The following is a 14,529-nucleotide window of genomic DNA, read 5'->3' on the forward strand; positions in this document are numbered from 1 at the left end:
AACAAATATATTGTAATTTATTTCATTTTATTTCAGGTGAATAATTTAGAATTTAATGTTCATCAGGTTTTCTAGTAAAAACATGCATAATTTCCTTTTTTAAAATTAAAGACATTTATGAGGATTCTAAACTGCATCTGAGAATGGAAAATTGGTCTAGTAGTACAGAAAAAGGAAAGGAATCTGCTATGTGACAAGTAAAAATTCTTGTCAGTAAAATTTGATTTTTTTTCCTTGCTATTAAAACATATAACCATACCTTTTTTTTTTACCTACCACTCTTAGAAAGTATATAATGGAATAATAATGAGTTGGTAATTATAGAGGAGAAATGTACCTAATGAATAAAAGAAATTTGCAAGTAATCTTTTTCCCTAAAAATATTCTTACTAAGACCAAAAATCCTCATTGTAAATATCTTCCCAGGAGGTCTTTTTATATCTTAGACAATACTTTATGCGCCAGTGAGTACCATCTGCCAATTTTAACACTTGTGACTAAGATACTGGCCCATTTTAAAATTTATTTTTTTAAGTTAGCTTTTATCCTAATAAAACGTTAGTCAAATCAAATTCTATCACATGAATATATTTATTTTCATTAGTAATATTTTATTTAACAGATTTTATTTTATTTTAGTCTAGGTTTCTTTTCTCTCATTTAAAATGATTATATTCGACACTTCTTTAGCTTTATACTTTTAAAGTTTTTATACTTAACACTGAGGGTCCCTCTGAGGATGTTGACAGGATCCTAGACTGTCCTGTTGCTGAGCATCTGAGGTTCATAAGGCAGCGAGTCAGTTTTCTTAAATGATGAGAAGGATTTCAATATATTTTACAAGGTTTAAAAGAAAAATTAAAACCTCAAATGTGTGTTTGATAAGCACTAGAGGATATTTTAAAGTTTCTTAATGAAAGTAAGGACATTAAAAATAATTTCTCATCAATGGGCACAATGTAAGGGTATATGGTATGCCTCTTGAGTATGGGACACAACCTCAAGAGGGACTCTACCTAACAAATGCAAACATTGTAACCTAGTTGTTTGTACCTTTATTTTAATTTGAAATAAAAAAAATTTATATATAGAACAACGTAATTTCTCAGTTTTAAATCTTGTCATTTAGAATAGTATTCTATTTGATGCCTCCTTTTCTACTCTAGTTTTTTATGTTGTGTCTGAAGTGATAGCTTTTTCTTTAGGAAGCCTTGTGAAAGAAGCAAAAAAGAGAAAAATATATATTGCTGAGTCGCTTAAATTATCATTAGGAGAATCAATATTCAACTGAAAACAAGAGTTTCTGTATTCAGTATATTAAAAGCCTTAAAGCCTTAAAGGAAAAGACTCAGTAATTGTACTAAAAGGTAGTATTTTATACACATAATAGGAAATACCTGAAAGTTAACACATAGAAATTACATAATAAATTTGAATTAATCACTGTCATTTTTAGTAGTGTAAAATTGGAAAGAACTATTTTGAAGCTTCCCAAAATGAGAGAGATTAGGAAAATCAAAATGCAACCATAAAGTATGGCGATGGTACATGATATGTGGGAAAAAGCAATGTAAAATTGTAGGCCTCTGCAAAAATATAAATAGGATAAAAATTATAAGAAACAATTAACAGATTTTTCTCGAGGTAGTAGAATTGTAGGAAGTCTTCTGTATTTCCTAAACTTAGCCACAGTGATTATATCTTATTTTAATATTTAGAATCATTTTATTAAGATGTTGCTTAATGTATGTGTTGAAGCTCATGTGTACTAGAAAAGAAGCCTTTACCTTGAGAATGTTGCCTTAGATTGTGACACAGCATATACTCGGGAATTTTTATACTTTATGGAGTAGCTCTGATATTTAATTAACCCTTGGTTGTCTCAGAAGAAAAGTGGCCTGTAATTTGACCTTTTGCTCTATTATATATATACAGCAGAACCTCTTTGCAAGTTGACCACCCAAGGAATTATAACAAACTGGTCAACATATGGGAGTGGTTAACGTAAGAAACTAGGTCTACTGTACTAATAGGTACGTGTAGTGTTGTATGTCTGACCTATGAAAATTAGGTCAACTTAAGGAGGTGGTCATGTAGAGATGTGTTCAACTATGGAGGTTCTACTGTATTTTTATGATCTGTTTGACTTTGTTAAGTGTTTTTCCGATGTTTCATTTGTTCTTGCAGGATATTTTGCCGTCCTTTCTTTCCATGATGTGATTCTTCAGGCCAAGAAGAATAAGATGTGTCTGTAATTAAAATTACCTCATCCTTGGTGCTTTTCAACCCAGGGTCACTATATGTAACTGACGCAGTTAACATTAACCAGTAAGACAAGTTACAGTACTTTTTTATTTTCACTTAATCTACAGATCTTCACCAACAAAAGCAAATTACACAGTAGCTTGAAAAGCACTCCATTTTCACTTTGATCTTGGGAGTTTCGTGGCACGATATTCTGTCTTAGAATATTATTTAAATGTTTCACATTGCTTAGGTTTTAGTCCTTAAATATTTGTAAGCACAGCAGATTTGTGACTGTCTTCTTATTATTTCTCTAGTACCCCAGCACAAAATTATGCACCCAATATGTGTATAGAAATTTTTTATTGAATGGATAAATGTAACATTTTTTGCATTGATTTGGGGAACTAAAATAAAATGTTCTCTTAATAGAACAAATTTTCTAAAGCACAGATGAAATTTAACTTCCTTCATATGATTTAGTCCAATGGATGGAATGCATGTTTCTTGCTAACCAGTAGACCTCTGAGCTGATTACTAAAGTTAAAAAAAAAAAAATCAACCTACAGACCTATTATTTAAATAATTAGAAGTAATTTAAATAATTTAAAATTCCAAAAATAGCAATGATTGTCAGCATGGATTATATTTTCTATTTTATGTAGGTTTTTTTGAGACAGAGCCTCAAGCTATCCCCCTGGGTAGAGTGCTGTAGCATCACAGCTCACAGCAACCTCTAACTCCTGGGCTCAAGTGAGTCTCCTGCCTCCACCTCCCAAGTAGCTGGGACCACAGGCGCCCGCCACAATGCCTGGCTATTTTTTTGGTTGCAGCTATCATTGTTTTGGCAGGCCCGGGCTGGATTCGAACCCGCCACCTTAGGTGTATGTGGCTGGCGCCTCAGCCACTTGAGCCACAGGTGCCGAGCCTTATGATTTGACTGAATACTAACTCTTTTTAGGACTGATTTAATTCTTTGTTTTTGATTCTGTGTTAATTTTTATAAGCTTAGCATATGCTTAAATTTATTTTGATAGTTTATTGGTTCTAATTATTATACTTGAACTTTTTCTTTTTGCTTGGGTGGTAATTTATCATGTATTTCATTTCAGTATTATCATTATTCAATAATGCTTATTGTTACCACAGTAAATGAAAGTGAGTTATAAAATATATATTCAATCTCTTGTACATGTAGTCATCAAAATATGTGGCAATACATATGATTGCATTAAGATTTACCCCTGTTTAATTTTGTTCTCTCTTTCAGTATTTCTTGAAGATTAATTAGTTACCCTGGACATGCTGCTCTTCTTTACTTTGGGATTGCTCGTACATTTTGTGTTCTTTGCCTCCATCTTTGACATTTATTTTACATCTCCTTTGGTTCATGGAATGACTCCTCACTTTACACCATTACCGCCTCCAGCAAGAAGATTAGTGCTCTTTGTCGCTGATGGCCTGCGAGCAGATGCACTGTATGAATTAGATGAAAGTGGGAACTCTAGAGCGCCATTTATTAGGTAAAATATGTCAATGGATACAGAGGTATCTCTTACAAATGTTACCTGGGCCTAAGTAAACAGCAAAATATCTTACTGTGAAGATATTTTGGGCACAGTGGGCACAGGACTGGGGGGTAATGGGAAAGAGAGTAGGGTTCTTACACATATGTCTTTGTCTTTTAATTTCAAAATATAAGGGGGTACAAATATTTTTGTTATATGGATACCTTGTATAATGCTTAAGTCAGGGCTTCTCCTGTGTCCATCATCTAAATAGTACTCATTATACTTAATGGATAGGTAGGTTTTTACTTGTTCCCCCTCCCACCTATTCCAATGGCTTTTACATCTCTTTGTGCCCATGTGCCCGTCTTTTAGCTCCCAATTATTAGAGAGTACATATGGTGTTTGTTTTTCCATTTCTAAGATACTTCAGTTGGGATAATGGTCTCCGGTTCTATCCAAGTTGCTGGAAAAGACATTATTTCATTCCTTTTCAAAATGGTGTGTGTGTTTGTGTGTGTGTATGTGGGCTGTCCAGAAAGGATCCAGCCCACTTCAGTTGGGATAATGGTCTCCAGTTCTATTCAAGTTGCTGGAAAAGACATTATTTCACACCTTTTCAATGGTGTGTGTGTTTGTATGTGGGCTGTCCAGAAAGGATCCAGCCCTGTATGTCTCTATTTTTCATATTACATGGCTGGATATTTTCCAACAGCTCTTTGATATACTACATTTTCTTAATCCACCCATGAACTGATGGGCACTTAGATTGCTTTCACATGTTTGCAATAGTGAATTGTGCTGCAGTAAACATTGGAGTGCAGGTTTCTTTGTTAAAATGACTTCTTTTTCTCTGGATATCTACAGTAGATCCCAGTAGTGGGATTGCTGGATCAAATGTCACGTTTTCTTTTACTTGTTAGAGGAATCTCCATACTGTTTTCCATAAAGGTCGTATTTATTTGCAGCCCCACCAACTGTGTATAAGTGTTCCATTCTCTGTGTATCCATGCCAGCATCAACTGTTTTTTGACTTTTTATAATGGTCATTCTGGAGGTAAGTTGGTATTTCATTGAGATTTTAATTTGCAGTGATGTTTTACATTTTTTTTTCATATGTTTGCATGCCATTTCTCTATCTTTTGAAAAGTTTCTTTTTATGACTTTTGCCCACTTTTTAGTGGGGCCTAAGAACAGCAAGGGGAGCCTTGGGAGTTGGGATCATGGGGCTCAGCAATGGCACTGGAGCCTCCCTCATGGGGCCGGGCAGCAGTGCAGGAACTGAGTGATGTGAGTTGGCTGCCACAAAGTTGAGCCCTTTGTAGACCTGTTGCTGTGGACCTGAGAGCTCAGAGTGGCATCAGTTGCCATAATGCAGGAATGGAAGCCCTCACATCCCTGCTGTGCCCACTCTCTGGCACAATGTCACAGCACAAATTCCAAGCAAGCCCTGGTCATTCTGGGGGTCTGTGGTAATGATGGGGCTTTCCTCAAAGTTAGTTCACAGTATGGGGCAGATGGGGAAGTGGAGCTTGGTGCTTTAAGGCTCTGTCCTCATGTGCTTCCCCACACATGGATGCCTCCTTCAGGTACTTTCCGATCTTGGGATTGCCCACCCACCTTCTCTTTCACTCCGAATGTTCCGCCTTGCTTCTCTGCTGATTTGCAATGATCTTTAAGACGGTTCAGTTGTAGATGGGCATCCACCTGCAACTTTCAATCTGCTCCTTGAAAGCTGCAGTTGCTTCTACTTCGTATCTTCCCTCTCTGTCTTCGTCTGGATTAGCTCTACATGCCAGTTTATTTCCTCCTGGGTGTTATTTCTGCCACTGTTACAGCCGAAATGTAACAATGAAATGTATATCCTTAGCTGCTGTAGCCAACTTGTCCTGATTTTCCAAACCTGCCTCAGAACTCATTATATCGTTTTCTTATAAATCTGCTAATTGTACAAAATAAAGACAAGCATAAATGTCAATGAATTACTAATTACCATGGTATTTAACTGGAAAATATAAACTTTAAACCAGAATACAACCTTCTATTAAAACAGACAAAATCCTTCCAAGTCCACATCACTGTTTAATGTAACTTTGGCTTCTATTAAGTGGCTTTGTAAAGAAATGTTTAATTTTTTGACTTATAAACATTCTACAAACAATTGTTCTTTTTCTGATTAGTGACAAGTCCCTCAGAACTTTTAATGCTCTTGTAGCGAGGTAACAGTCAAACTTAAGAGCAAATATATCTAAAATATTCTACTTCCCCTTATGCCCACTGGTCATCATCACTTTCTATCCATTTATTGCTTTCTTCTTTAATAGCACTTATCATTATGCAAGTTCCATGAGGGCTGGGTTTTATATGTATGCTACTTTATCTCCATTTCTTAGCACAGTTGACAACTAATAAATATTTGTTGACTGCTAGAAGAATGAATGAACTTGAATGCTTGTTGAATTTCCAGAAATAAATTTGTGGTGGTCAAATGAATGCATAATATACTAAAGAATAAAAAGAAATAAATGAGCAATTCAGGTTAATGGGGAAATGTTAGTGGGAAAATAAGATCAAACTAGGGTTAAGTATAATACATAAAAATGTATAACATAAATTCCTATATACAGGGTGGCTGTAAAGTTCTATTTGAAATTGCACATGAACTTTATAGGCACCTGTATGTATAATTAAAATATTTGGGTGAATTTCCTAGTTCCAAGAAAAGAGAGAACTGTAGTTCATTTTAAAATTAATAAGAGAAAAATACACTGATTGTTAAGGAAAAGTTAAGCTTTTCTAGTAGTATTTTTGGTCTTATTAAAGGAAATGCTGCCAGTTAAGGGCTCAAATACTTTATATCTTTGTATTGTATGTCCTTGTATATTTACAATTTCAGGAATCTTCCGTCTTCTAAATCTGTTTTATAAGTTTTTTTTTTTTTTTTAGAAAATATGATATAACTAACAGTTTTAAATAGAAATATCCAAATTTCTTTAATACTTCCTCCCTTCTAAATCCTATGGAGAAAGAAAGTTGAGTAAATTAGGCTTTCTCACCTGAAGGCCACGAAGTGCCAGAATGTTCTGAGTAACAAAGATTAAGCTGGCAGGTGCCATGTTATCTTAATTTATTGTTATTAGTGTTTGATTTGGACCCACTGTTTTGTCTGTAGTATAAAGGCCCCAAGGCTTTCCGCCTGTGTAGACTTCCCAAGTTGGACTTCCAAGGCTACTTATGCTAGCTTGCCTGCCCTTACAAGTTAGATCAGGGGTCCTCAAACTTTTTAAACAGAGGGCAAATTCACTGTCCCTCAGACCGTTGGAGGGCTGGACTGCGGGCCCCAGGATGAGTTGGCTGCTAAGCAGGACAGGCAGTGGTGGCAAAAACACCCGTTGGGCCGGATTAATGTCCTTGGAGGGCTGCATGTGGCCCGAGGGCCGTAGTTTGAGGACGCCTGAGTTATATGAAGGCAGATGTCCCCATGCTTGCTGACTGGCCTCAGAGTGCTGAGTAACAGATATGTCATAGCTACTTTGGGATCCTTGGTTCTTCTCCAGTCTGTCCAAAATCCTGTATGAAACTCTTTGGCCTCAACCACTAAATCCTGTATGAAACTCCTTGGCCTCAACCACTAGCACTAAAGTCCTGTTTTCATTGTATAACTCAAGAAGTTAAAGAATATTTCTCCCTTAATATCTGGTCCAATGTTTTTCAAACCATTTTATTAAGTATGTATTTTACCAAAATTGTTTTTATTGTAAGTCAATATTAATAGAAAATATACCAATACTTATGAATACTTTTATTCAACCTGTATTGATAGTGCAGTGTTCATCTGGAAAAAGGTTACTGATGCATTCACTCTCTTTTATCTCAGCGCTCACTACCCTTTTGCCTACAGTAGTGTCACTGGTGGTTTTATTTCCCCAAATTTTGGAAATCACTGTGATACAACTTAAATAATGTTGATACATTTTAGGAGAAGAAGCTTTATCTGTTTTAATCTCATATTTAGGAATTTATGCCCTTAATATCTTAAGAAATTTACACAGAAGTTGAAAGGATTATATGTATAATAAATGTGTTTGCTCTTAACCTAGTTTTACAGTTTTTAATATTTTTCATGCTCACATTGTCTCCATACATACATGTGCTCATTTGTATGCACCTGGTTTTAATTTTTCTTTAATTTGAAGGCAAGGCATTGTGATACTTCACCCTTAAATACTTGAGCATGTATCTCTTAAGAACAAGGACTCTCACAATCCCAATACTATCATACCTAATAAAATTTAACATTAATATGATAATATTGTGTGTATCAATTATCTCTAACAAACCATCACAATCTTTTGTGGCTTTAAAACAACAGTGGTCTATTTTGCTTCATTCTGTACAGTGGGTGAGTGGTTCTTTTTGGCCAGACCTAGACTCATTCATCCTGCTGCATTCAGCTGATGGGAGCTCATACTGAGCTCAGCTAGGATTTGAAAGATTCCTTAACTTCTGACTCACTTTTTGGGTTTTGATTCCTTAAGCCTTATGAGAGTAACTATAGTCTATGTTAACTATCTGTATAAAATATCTTCTAGGAAGATCATAACGCATGAAGGCAGCTGGGGGGTATCCCACACACGTGTGCCAACAGAGTCTCGGCCAGGTCATGTTGCCCTGATAGCTGGGTTTTATGAAGATGTCAGTGCAGTCGCCAAAGGTACTGTCTGTTTAGACAATTTTATTAAATGAAATATTTATCTCATATATAGTGCTTCTTTAGCACTGAATCATATCACAAAGTGAAAAAAGTGTTTTGTGTGACTTAACAAGTGTTTTTAGCATGGATTACTTACGTGAACACACTGGTACTGATTCCAGCGTTAATCTTCAGTCTTTCATCATCCCATGCTATTAAAAGATTGTGGTTGGACAGATCCTTGGTTTTCCTAGATGTTACTCCCAAAGTTCAAAAGTGATTCTACATTTTAATAAGTCAATGATCTATTGTTAGTTTTTAAACAATTAGTGGTGTAATATGTAGTATGTGTGGTAATCAATCTATTACTGCTTTGAGTTCAGGAGTTCGAGACCAGCCTGAGCAAGAACGAGACCCTGTCTCTAAAAATAGCTGGGCATTTTGGTAATGCCAGCTACTGGAGAGGCTGAGGCAAGAAGATCACTTGAGCTTAAGAGTTTGAGGTTGCTGTGAGCTATGATGCCATGGCACTCTACTGAGGATGACAAAGGGAGACTCTATCTCAAAAAATATATTAAAAAAAAAAGCAATAACAAGAAATCAATCTATTACTAGCTTTGCATTTGTCCTTTGACTTATATCATTATTATTATTTGAAGAATACTTCTGTAGTGGCTTATTTCACCATGTACATAATGATATTGTTATTGTCTGCTTTCTTCCACAATTACCCTGAAGGATGGAAGGAAAATCCTGTAGAATTTGATTCTCTCTTTAATGAAAGCAAATATACATGGAGTTGGGGAAGCCCAGATATCTTACCTATGTTTGCCAAAGGTAAGTGTCACAGATTACATTTCCTTGGATGGTATAAGTAATCAACATGGTAGTTTTTATGTTTTGTTGCATTTATTGATTTTCAAGACATACTTTTACATTTTTTAACATTTTTGAAATAGGGATATGTCTTACAGTGGATAGACATATCAGTTTAATTGGCAGTATTTTTCCTTAGTTATACTTGAAATATTGGTATATCACGTAGATAGTATTTTTGAGTCAATGAAATGGTACTTGGCTCTATCACTTAACAACTCTCTGAGCTTTAGTTTTCCTTTTGGTAAAATGTAATAATGATTTTTATCTCATGGTTTTATTTTTAAAATTAGATAATTCATGTGGAACATTTAGCTTGGTGCTTATCATAACTTCATTATCATAACAGTACTGGTGTCTGTTTCATTATACTTTGATAGATTACTAGAGAGGCTTATAGATATTTTCATAAAGATTTAAATGTTCGGCTCAGCGCCTATAGCTCAACCGGCTAAGACGCCAGCCACATACACCTAAGGTGGCGGGTTCGAATCCCCAGCCCGGACCTGCCAAACAACAATGACAGCTGCAACCAAAAAATAGCCGGGCGTTGTGGCGGGCGCCTGTGGTCCCAGCTACTTGGGAGGCGGAGGCAGGAGACTCGCTTGAGCCCAGGAGTTGGAGGTTGCTGTGAGCTGTAATGCCACGGCACTCTACCCAGGGGGACAGCTTGAGGCTCTGTCTCAAAAAAAAAAAAAAAAAAAAAGATTTAAATGTTGGAATTTATGATTCCTATTTTAACATATGAATGTGCTATATATTTTGGCATTTAATATGTATGACAGTGTATGACATTTAGTAAGTTGAATGTGCCATTCGGATTTGTATATGTGCATGATTCTGCAAATGTTAGGTCATCTATTGATTAGAAATTTATTTATAGTTTTTAATCATTTGAGTGAATTACATGTCATTAAATGCCTTTTGGTGGGAACAGAATGATCATTTCACTAATAGATTTTTTGTAACATGATATTAGCTGTGGGTGTCATTGTAGGAATTGGAGCCCTGGAAGATTATTATGTGTTCAGAAAGCAGAATATATATTCAGAATTTTACATATAATGCTCATAGAACATTATTATACTGGACAGGCTAAAAAACTTCAAACTGCTTGCCATTTATATATTCCCTTCTTCAAAAAGTACTTTAGCTTTTTGAGGGGCTGATGGTGAGGAGGGTGGATTAAGTTGTGATGATTTACCAAACTAACCTTCTTATTTCTGGCTATAATTGATGGGACGGGACCAATGCCTGAATGTGTAAGTGTAACATGTATGTTCCATTTCTTATGGTAACCAACAACCCTGCTCAAATCTTTTTATTTGGGATATGGCTAGTAGAATGTCTCAGCAGGAGAATAGAGACATCAGAGCTAAATTAATGTTATAGAGATTGGCATTACTTCATTATATTTCTTCCTTATTACCTCTAAGAAGCTATCTAACCCAGGAATTCACTCAGTTCATTAGATTCTTAAAATCTTGCAAATATACAAGATTAATATATCTGTTGACCTTTTCAAATTATTTGGCAATAAGCAATATTTATTCTTTTATATTGAGAGAAATATGCATATTGTATGAATATGAGGTGAAATATCTTTTGAATAGTTTAATCCTTAAAGGAAGACAAACTTTGGTGCTTATTTTTATTTTGGTGCTTATTAGGATTTTGACTTTGGCAAGTCTATTAATCTTACAGGTAATATATCTATAAAATTAAGATTGTAAGGACAAAAAGCAATGGAATCTGTTAAAGTACATAGCACGGTCTGTGTCACATAAAATAAATAAGTAAATGTTAATTATTCCTCCTGTCTTCTACTTGCCTGTCATAGCACACAGTGCTTTGTGAAAAATACTGGTTATTTACAAAAAATCTTTAAATGACTATCTCATCTTCTGTGATAGTTGAAAAAAGATTTTTTAAAAAATTTATTTTTTCCCAACTTTCCTTTTCAGGTGCTAGTGGAGACCATATATATACACATAGTTATGATGCCAAAAGAGAGGATTTTGGTGCCCATGATGCAACAAAATTGGATAGCTGGGTTTTTGATAATGTTAAGGTATGGGCTATTAAGTGGTTAATGTGTAAAACACATATTCTTACCTAAAGTACTGGAAAATGTTCTTAAGTATTTTCAGCTTGGATGAGCTTAAAATTTTTGTATTGTAGCCCACATTTTAAAAAGACTGAATTCTAAGAAATTATGTATTCTAGAACAACCAATTAATAGAATTTAAAAACATTTTAAAAAGGTGTCCTTTTAAAATTCTGTGTTCCTCATGGTAAAATTAGCCCTAGATTAGGATTCATGAAGCCTACATTTCATTTCTAGTTTGGTGAATTTTGATCTTTCATTGACTATAGAACATCAGTCTCTTGCAGTAGGAGACTATGTGAAATGTGCTAAAGCCTTTTGAAAAGTGCTGTTAAAGGCTTGGTGCCGATGGCTCAAGTGGCTAAGGCGCCAGCCACATACACCTGAGCTGGCAGGTTTGAATCCAGCCTAGGCCTGCCAAACAACAATGATGCCAAACAACCAAAAAATAGCCGGGTGTTGTGGCGGGTGCCTGTAGTCCCAGCTACTTGGGAGGCTAAGGCAAGAAAATCGCTTGAGCCCAGGAGAGTTGGAGGTTGCTGTGAGCTGTGACGGCACTGTACTCTACCCAGGGCAATAGCTTGAGGCTTTATCTCAAAAAAAAAAAAATAAGAAAAGTGCTGTTCAAATGTAACATTTATAATAATAAAGTAGACAATGTTTTAAGGAAACATTGTCCTTTAAAGAAAAATCAGATGAGCAGATTAGATAAGGAAAAACATAGTCATAATAAAATATCTGAGTTACTTTAAATAATAAACTATAATATTTAAACTATTTGATAGTGACAATTATCACAGTTTTATTAGGAATATAATAGAATTCATGTTCTCAAATTGTGGGAAAATCTCCATTGTGGATGTTGGCTTTCTCCTTTCTTCTAGTTTCTACTAGTTCATTTTTCTACATCTCCATATAACAATACATAATTCATCCATTGAAAATGGCTTTCTTTGATTGACCTTAACTGACACTTCTTTTTACCAATAGTGTCCTTTGAACTGATATTGTAGACTTCTTGATAGTTATTTTTGTTTGTAAATGTACTTTCAGTGTATGTCTTTGTTTTTCTTTTTGTTTACTTAGCAGAAATTAAGTGCTTATTAAATTATTTGCTAAACTCTATTTCTTTCATCAAGAGCTTTTCCCTTGAATTTTTTTTTTGTTCCTTTTAACATATACTTTTGTCAGCATGGAAAATTTTCAAATTAGATAAAATCCTTTACGTAAATAGAAAATTATTTTGGTAACCATTAGTTCTTAATGTAATCTGTTAACGTCTACTTGAAAGCCCTTGGCTTCTAATTTCATACGCATAGCTAAAACTGCATCAGAATCATAGACTTGCTTCCTTTTGAATTGGGCAGACATAGCTGGTGGTTGGCCTGATTTTCATGTTTTCTGTCCTTTATTTCAATACTGCTGGTCTTGGTTATATGATAGTGAACAGAAAAAATAATTTGCCCATGACTTCTTCTTGAAATATGGTAGAGACACACATTAACCAAGTAATAACAAAAATATGAAATAATCAACAGTGGAAGTGGTATAAAAGAAAATACAGACTAAGAATATATCTTTAGAAAGTTCTGATCTAGATTGGGCAGGTAGGAGAAGGCTTTCCTCAGAGTTTTGAGATGATCTCTGAAAAGATACAGGAGGCTAAGAAATAGATAAGGATGAATTTGTGTAGAATAGAGTATTTCAGGCCAACAACATTATGTAAATCTTGGGACCTAAGGCAGAAGCCAACATAATGGGCTTGAGGAACTGAAAGAAGGTAGGTTAGTGTGGTAGGAGCACTGACTAGGAGTGAGGTCTCATATGAGGTCAGAGCGAGAGTTAGTGGTCTTTTTTTTTAAATTTATTTATTTTTAATTTTTTTATTAAAGCATAAACACAGATCATGTATACATTAATGCATTTATGGGGTACAATGTGCTGATTTTATATAGAATTAGGAAGGCTTACATCACACTGGTTAATGTATACCTCATCTTGGTTACTTAATTATTGTGTTAAGACATTTATACTCTGTATTTAATAGCTCTGACATGTACTCTTGCAATATGCACCATAGGTGTGATCCCACCATTCACCCTCCCTTGATCTGATCTCCCCCCGCCACTTGGACTTTGTGCTCTGCCCCAAGACTCATGGTAATTCAAATCAAACAGTTTCCAAATCCATGCAATTTTCTTCTTCTTTAAAAAAAATTGGGGGGTGACGCCTGTGGCTCAAAGGAGTAGGGCGCTCGCTCCATATGCCAGAGGTGGCGGGTTCAAACCCAGCCCCAGCCAAAAACTGCAAAAAAAAAAAAAAAAAGGGGGGGTGAAAACATGTATAACGTAGAATTACCATCTTAACCATTTTAAGTGAAAATAATTTGCTAATGCTTTTTCCTAATTTATGATGGTTTGAATTACGATTTTTTAATTTTATGATGGTAGGAAATTGATATGCATTCAGGAGAAACTATACAACCATTCTGTTTTCTCTTTCAGAACAGTATTCAACAAGACATATTTAAGATATTTAAGCCTTTATTGTAAAATAGACTTTTATTAGATGATTTTGCTCAACTATAGGCTAATGGAAGTGTTCTGAGCACATTTAGGGTAGGCTTGGCCAAGCTATGATGTTTAGTAGGTCAAGTATATTAAATGCATTTTTGACCTAAGATAATTATGTACCACATTGTAAGTCAAGGAGCATCTATGATTTGGTAGTGTTAAGTATTGATATACAGAGAATTGTGCAACCAATGTCTAGAACTTTTTCAACTTGCAAAATTAAAACTCTGTATGCATTAAACAATAACTCCCCACTGCCCCTCCCCCAAACCATTGGCAACCACCATTCTACTTGCTGTTTTCATACATTTGACTACTTTATGTACCTTGCATCATGATAAGTGGAATCATACATTATTTGTCTTTTTGTGATAGGCTTATTTCACTTAGTATAATATTCTCAAAGACTGCGTACATGATGAATCTGTTCATTTTAAAAAATTCAGTTCATGTATCATCCCCTCCATTAGGTCTTGGCTTTCCTTTTTTAGTTCACTTTCAGTTTGACTTAAATAACCCTCCTCTATA

General features: G+C 35.0%; 1 protein-coding gene across 1 annotated transcript in view; it reads left to right on the forward strand.

The window, feature by feature from the left end:
- PIGN (phosphatidylinositol glycan anchor biosynthesis class N) overlaps window positions 1-14,529 on the forward strand; it is a 100,917-nt gene that overhangs the window by 13,802 nt on the left and 72,586 nt on the right. Inside the window, exons 2-6 of the mRNA XM_023512401.1 lie at window positions 2,188-2,328; window positions 3,515-3,767; window positions 8,345-8,466; window positions 9,184-9,282; window positions 11,286-11,392. Of these exons, the coding sequence (XP_023368169.1) occupies window positions 3,547-3,767; window positions 8,345-8,466; window positions 9,184-9,282; window positions 11,286-11,392 (549 nt within the window). The 5' untranslated portion in view covers window positions 2,188-2,328; window positions 3,515-3,546. The remainder of the gene's footprint in view (window positions 1-2,187; window positions 2,329-3,514; window positions 3,768-8,344; window positions 8,467-9,183; window positions 9,283-11,285; window positions 11,393-14,529) is intronic.

This window comes from Otolemur garnettii, unplaced genomic scaffold (genome assembly GCF_000181295.1).
Source record: "Otolemur garnettii isolate 467f Iridium unplaced genomic scaffold, OtoGar3 scaffold00027, whole genome shotgun sequence".
Taxonomy (NCBI): domain Eukaryota; kingdom Metazoa; phylum Chordata; class Mammalia; order Primates; family Galagidae; genus Otolemur; species Otolemur garnettii.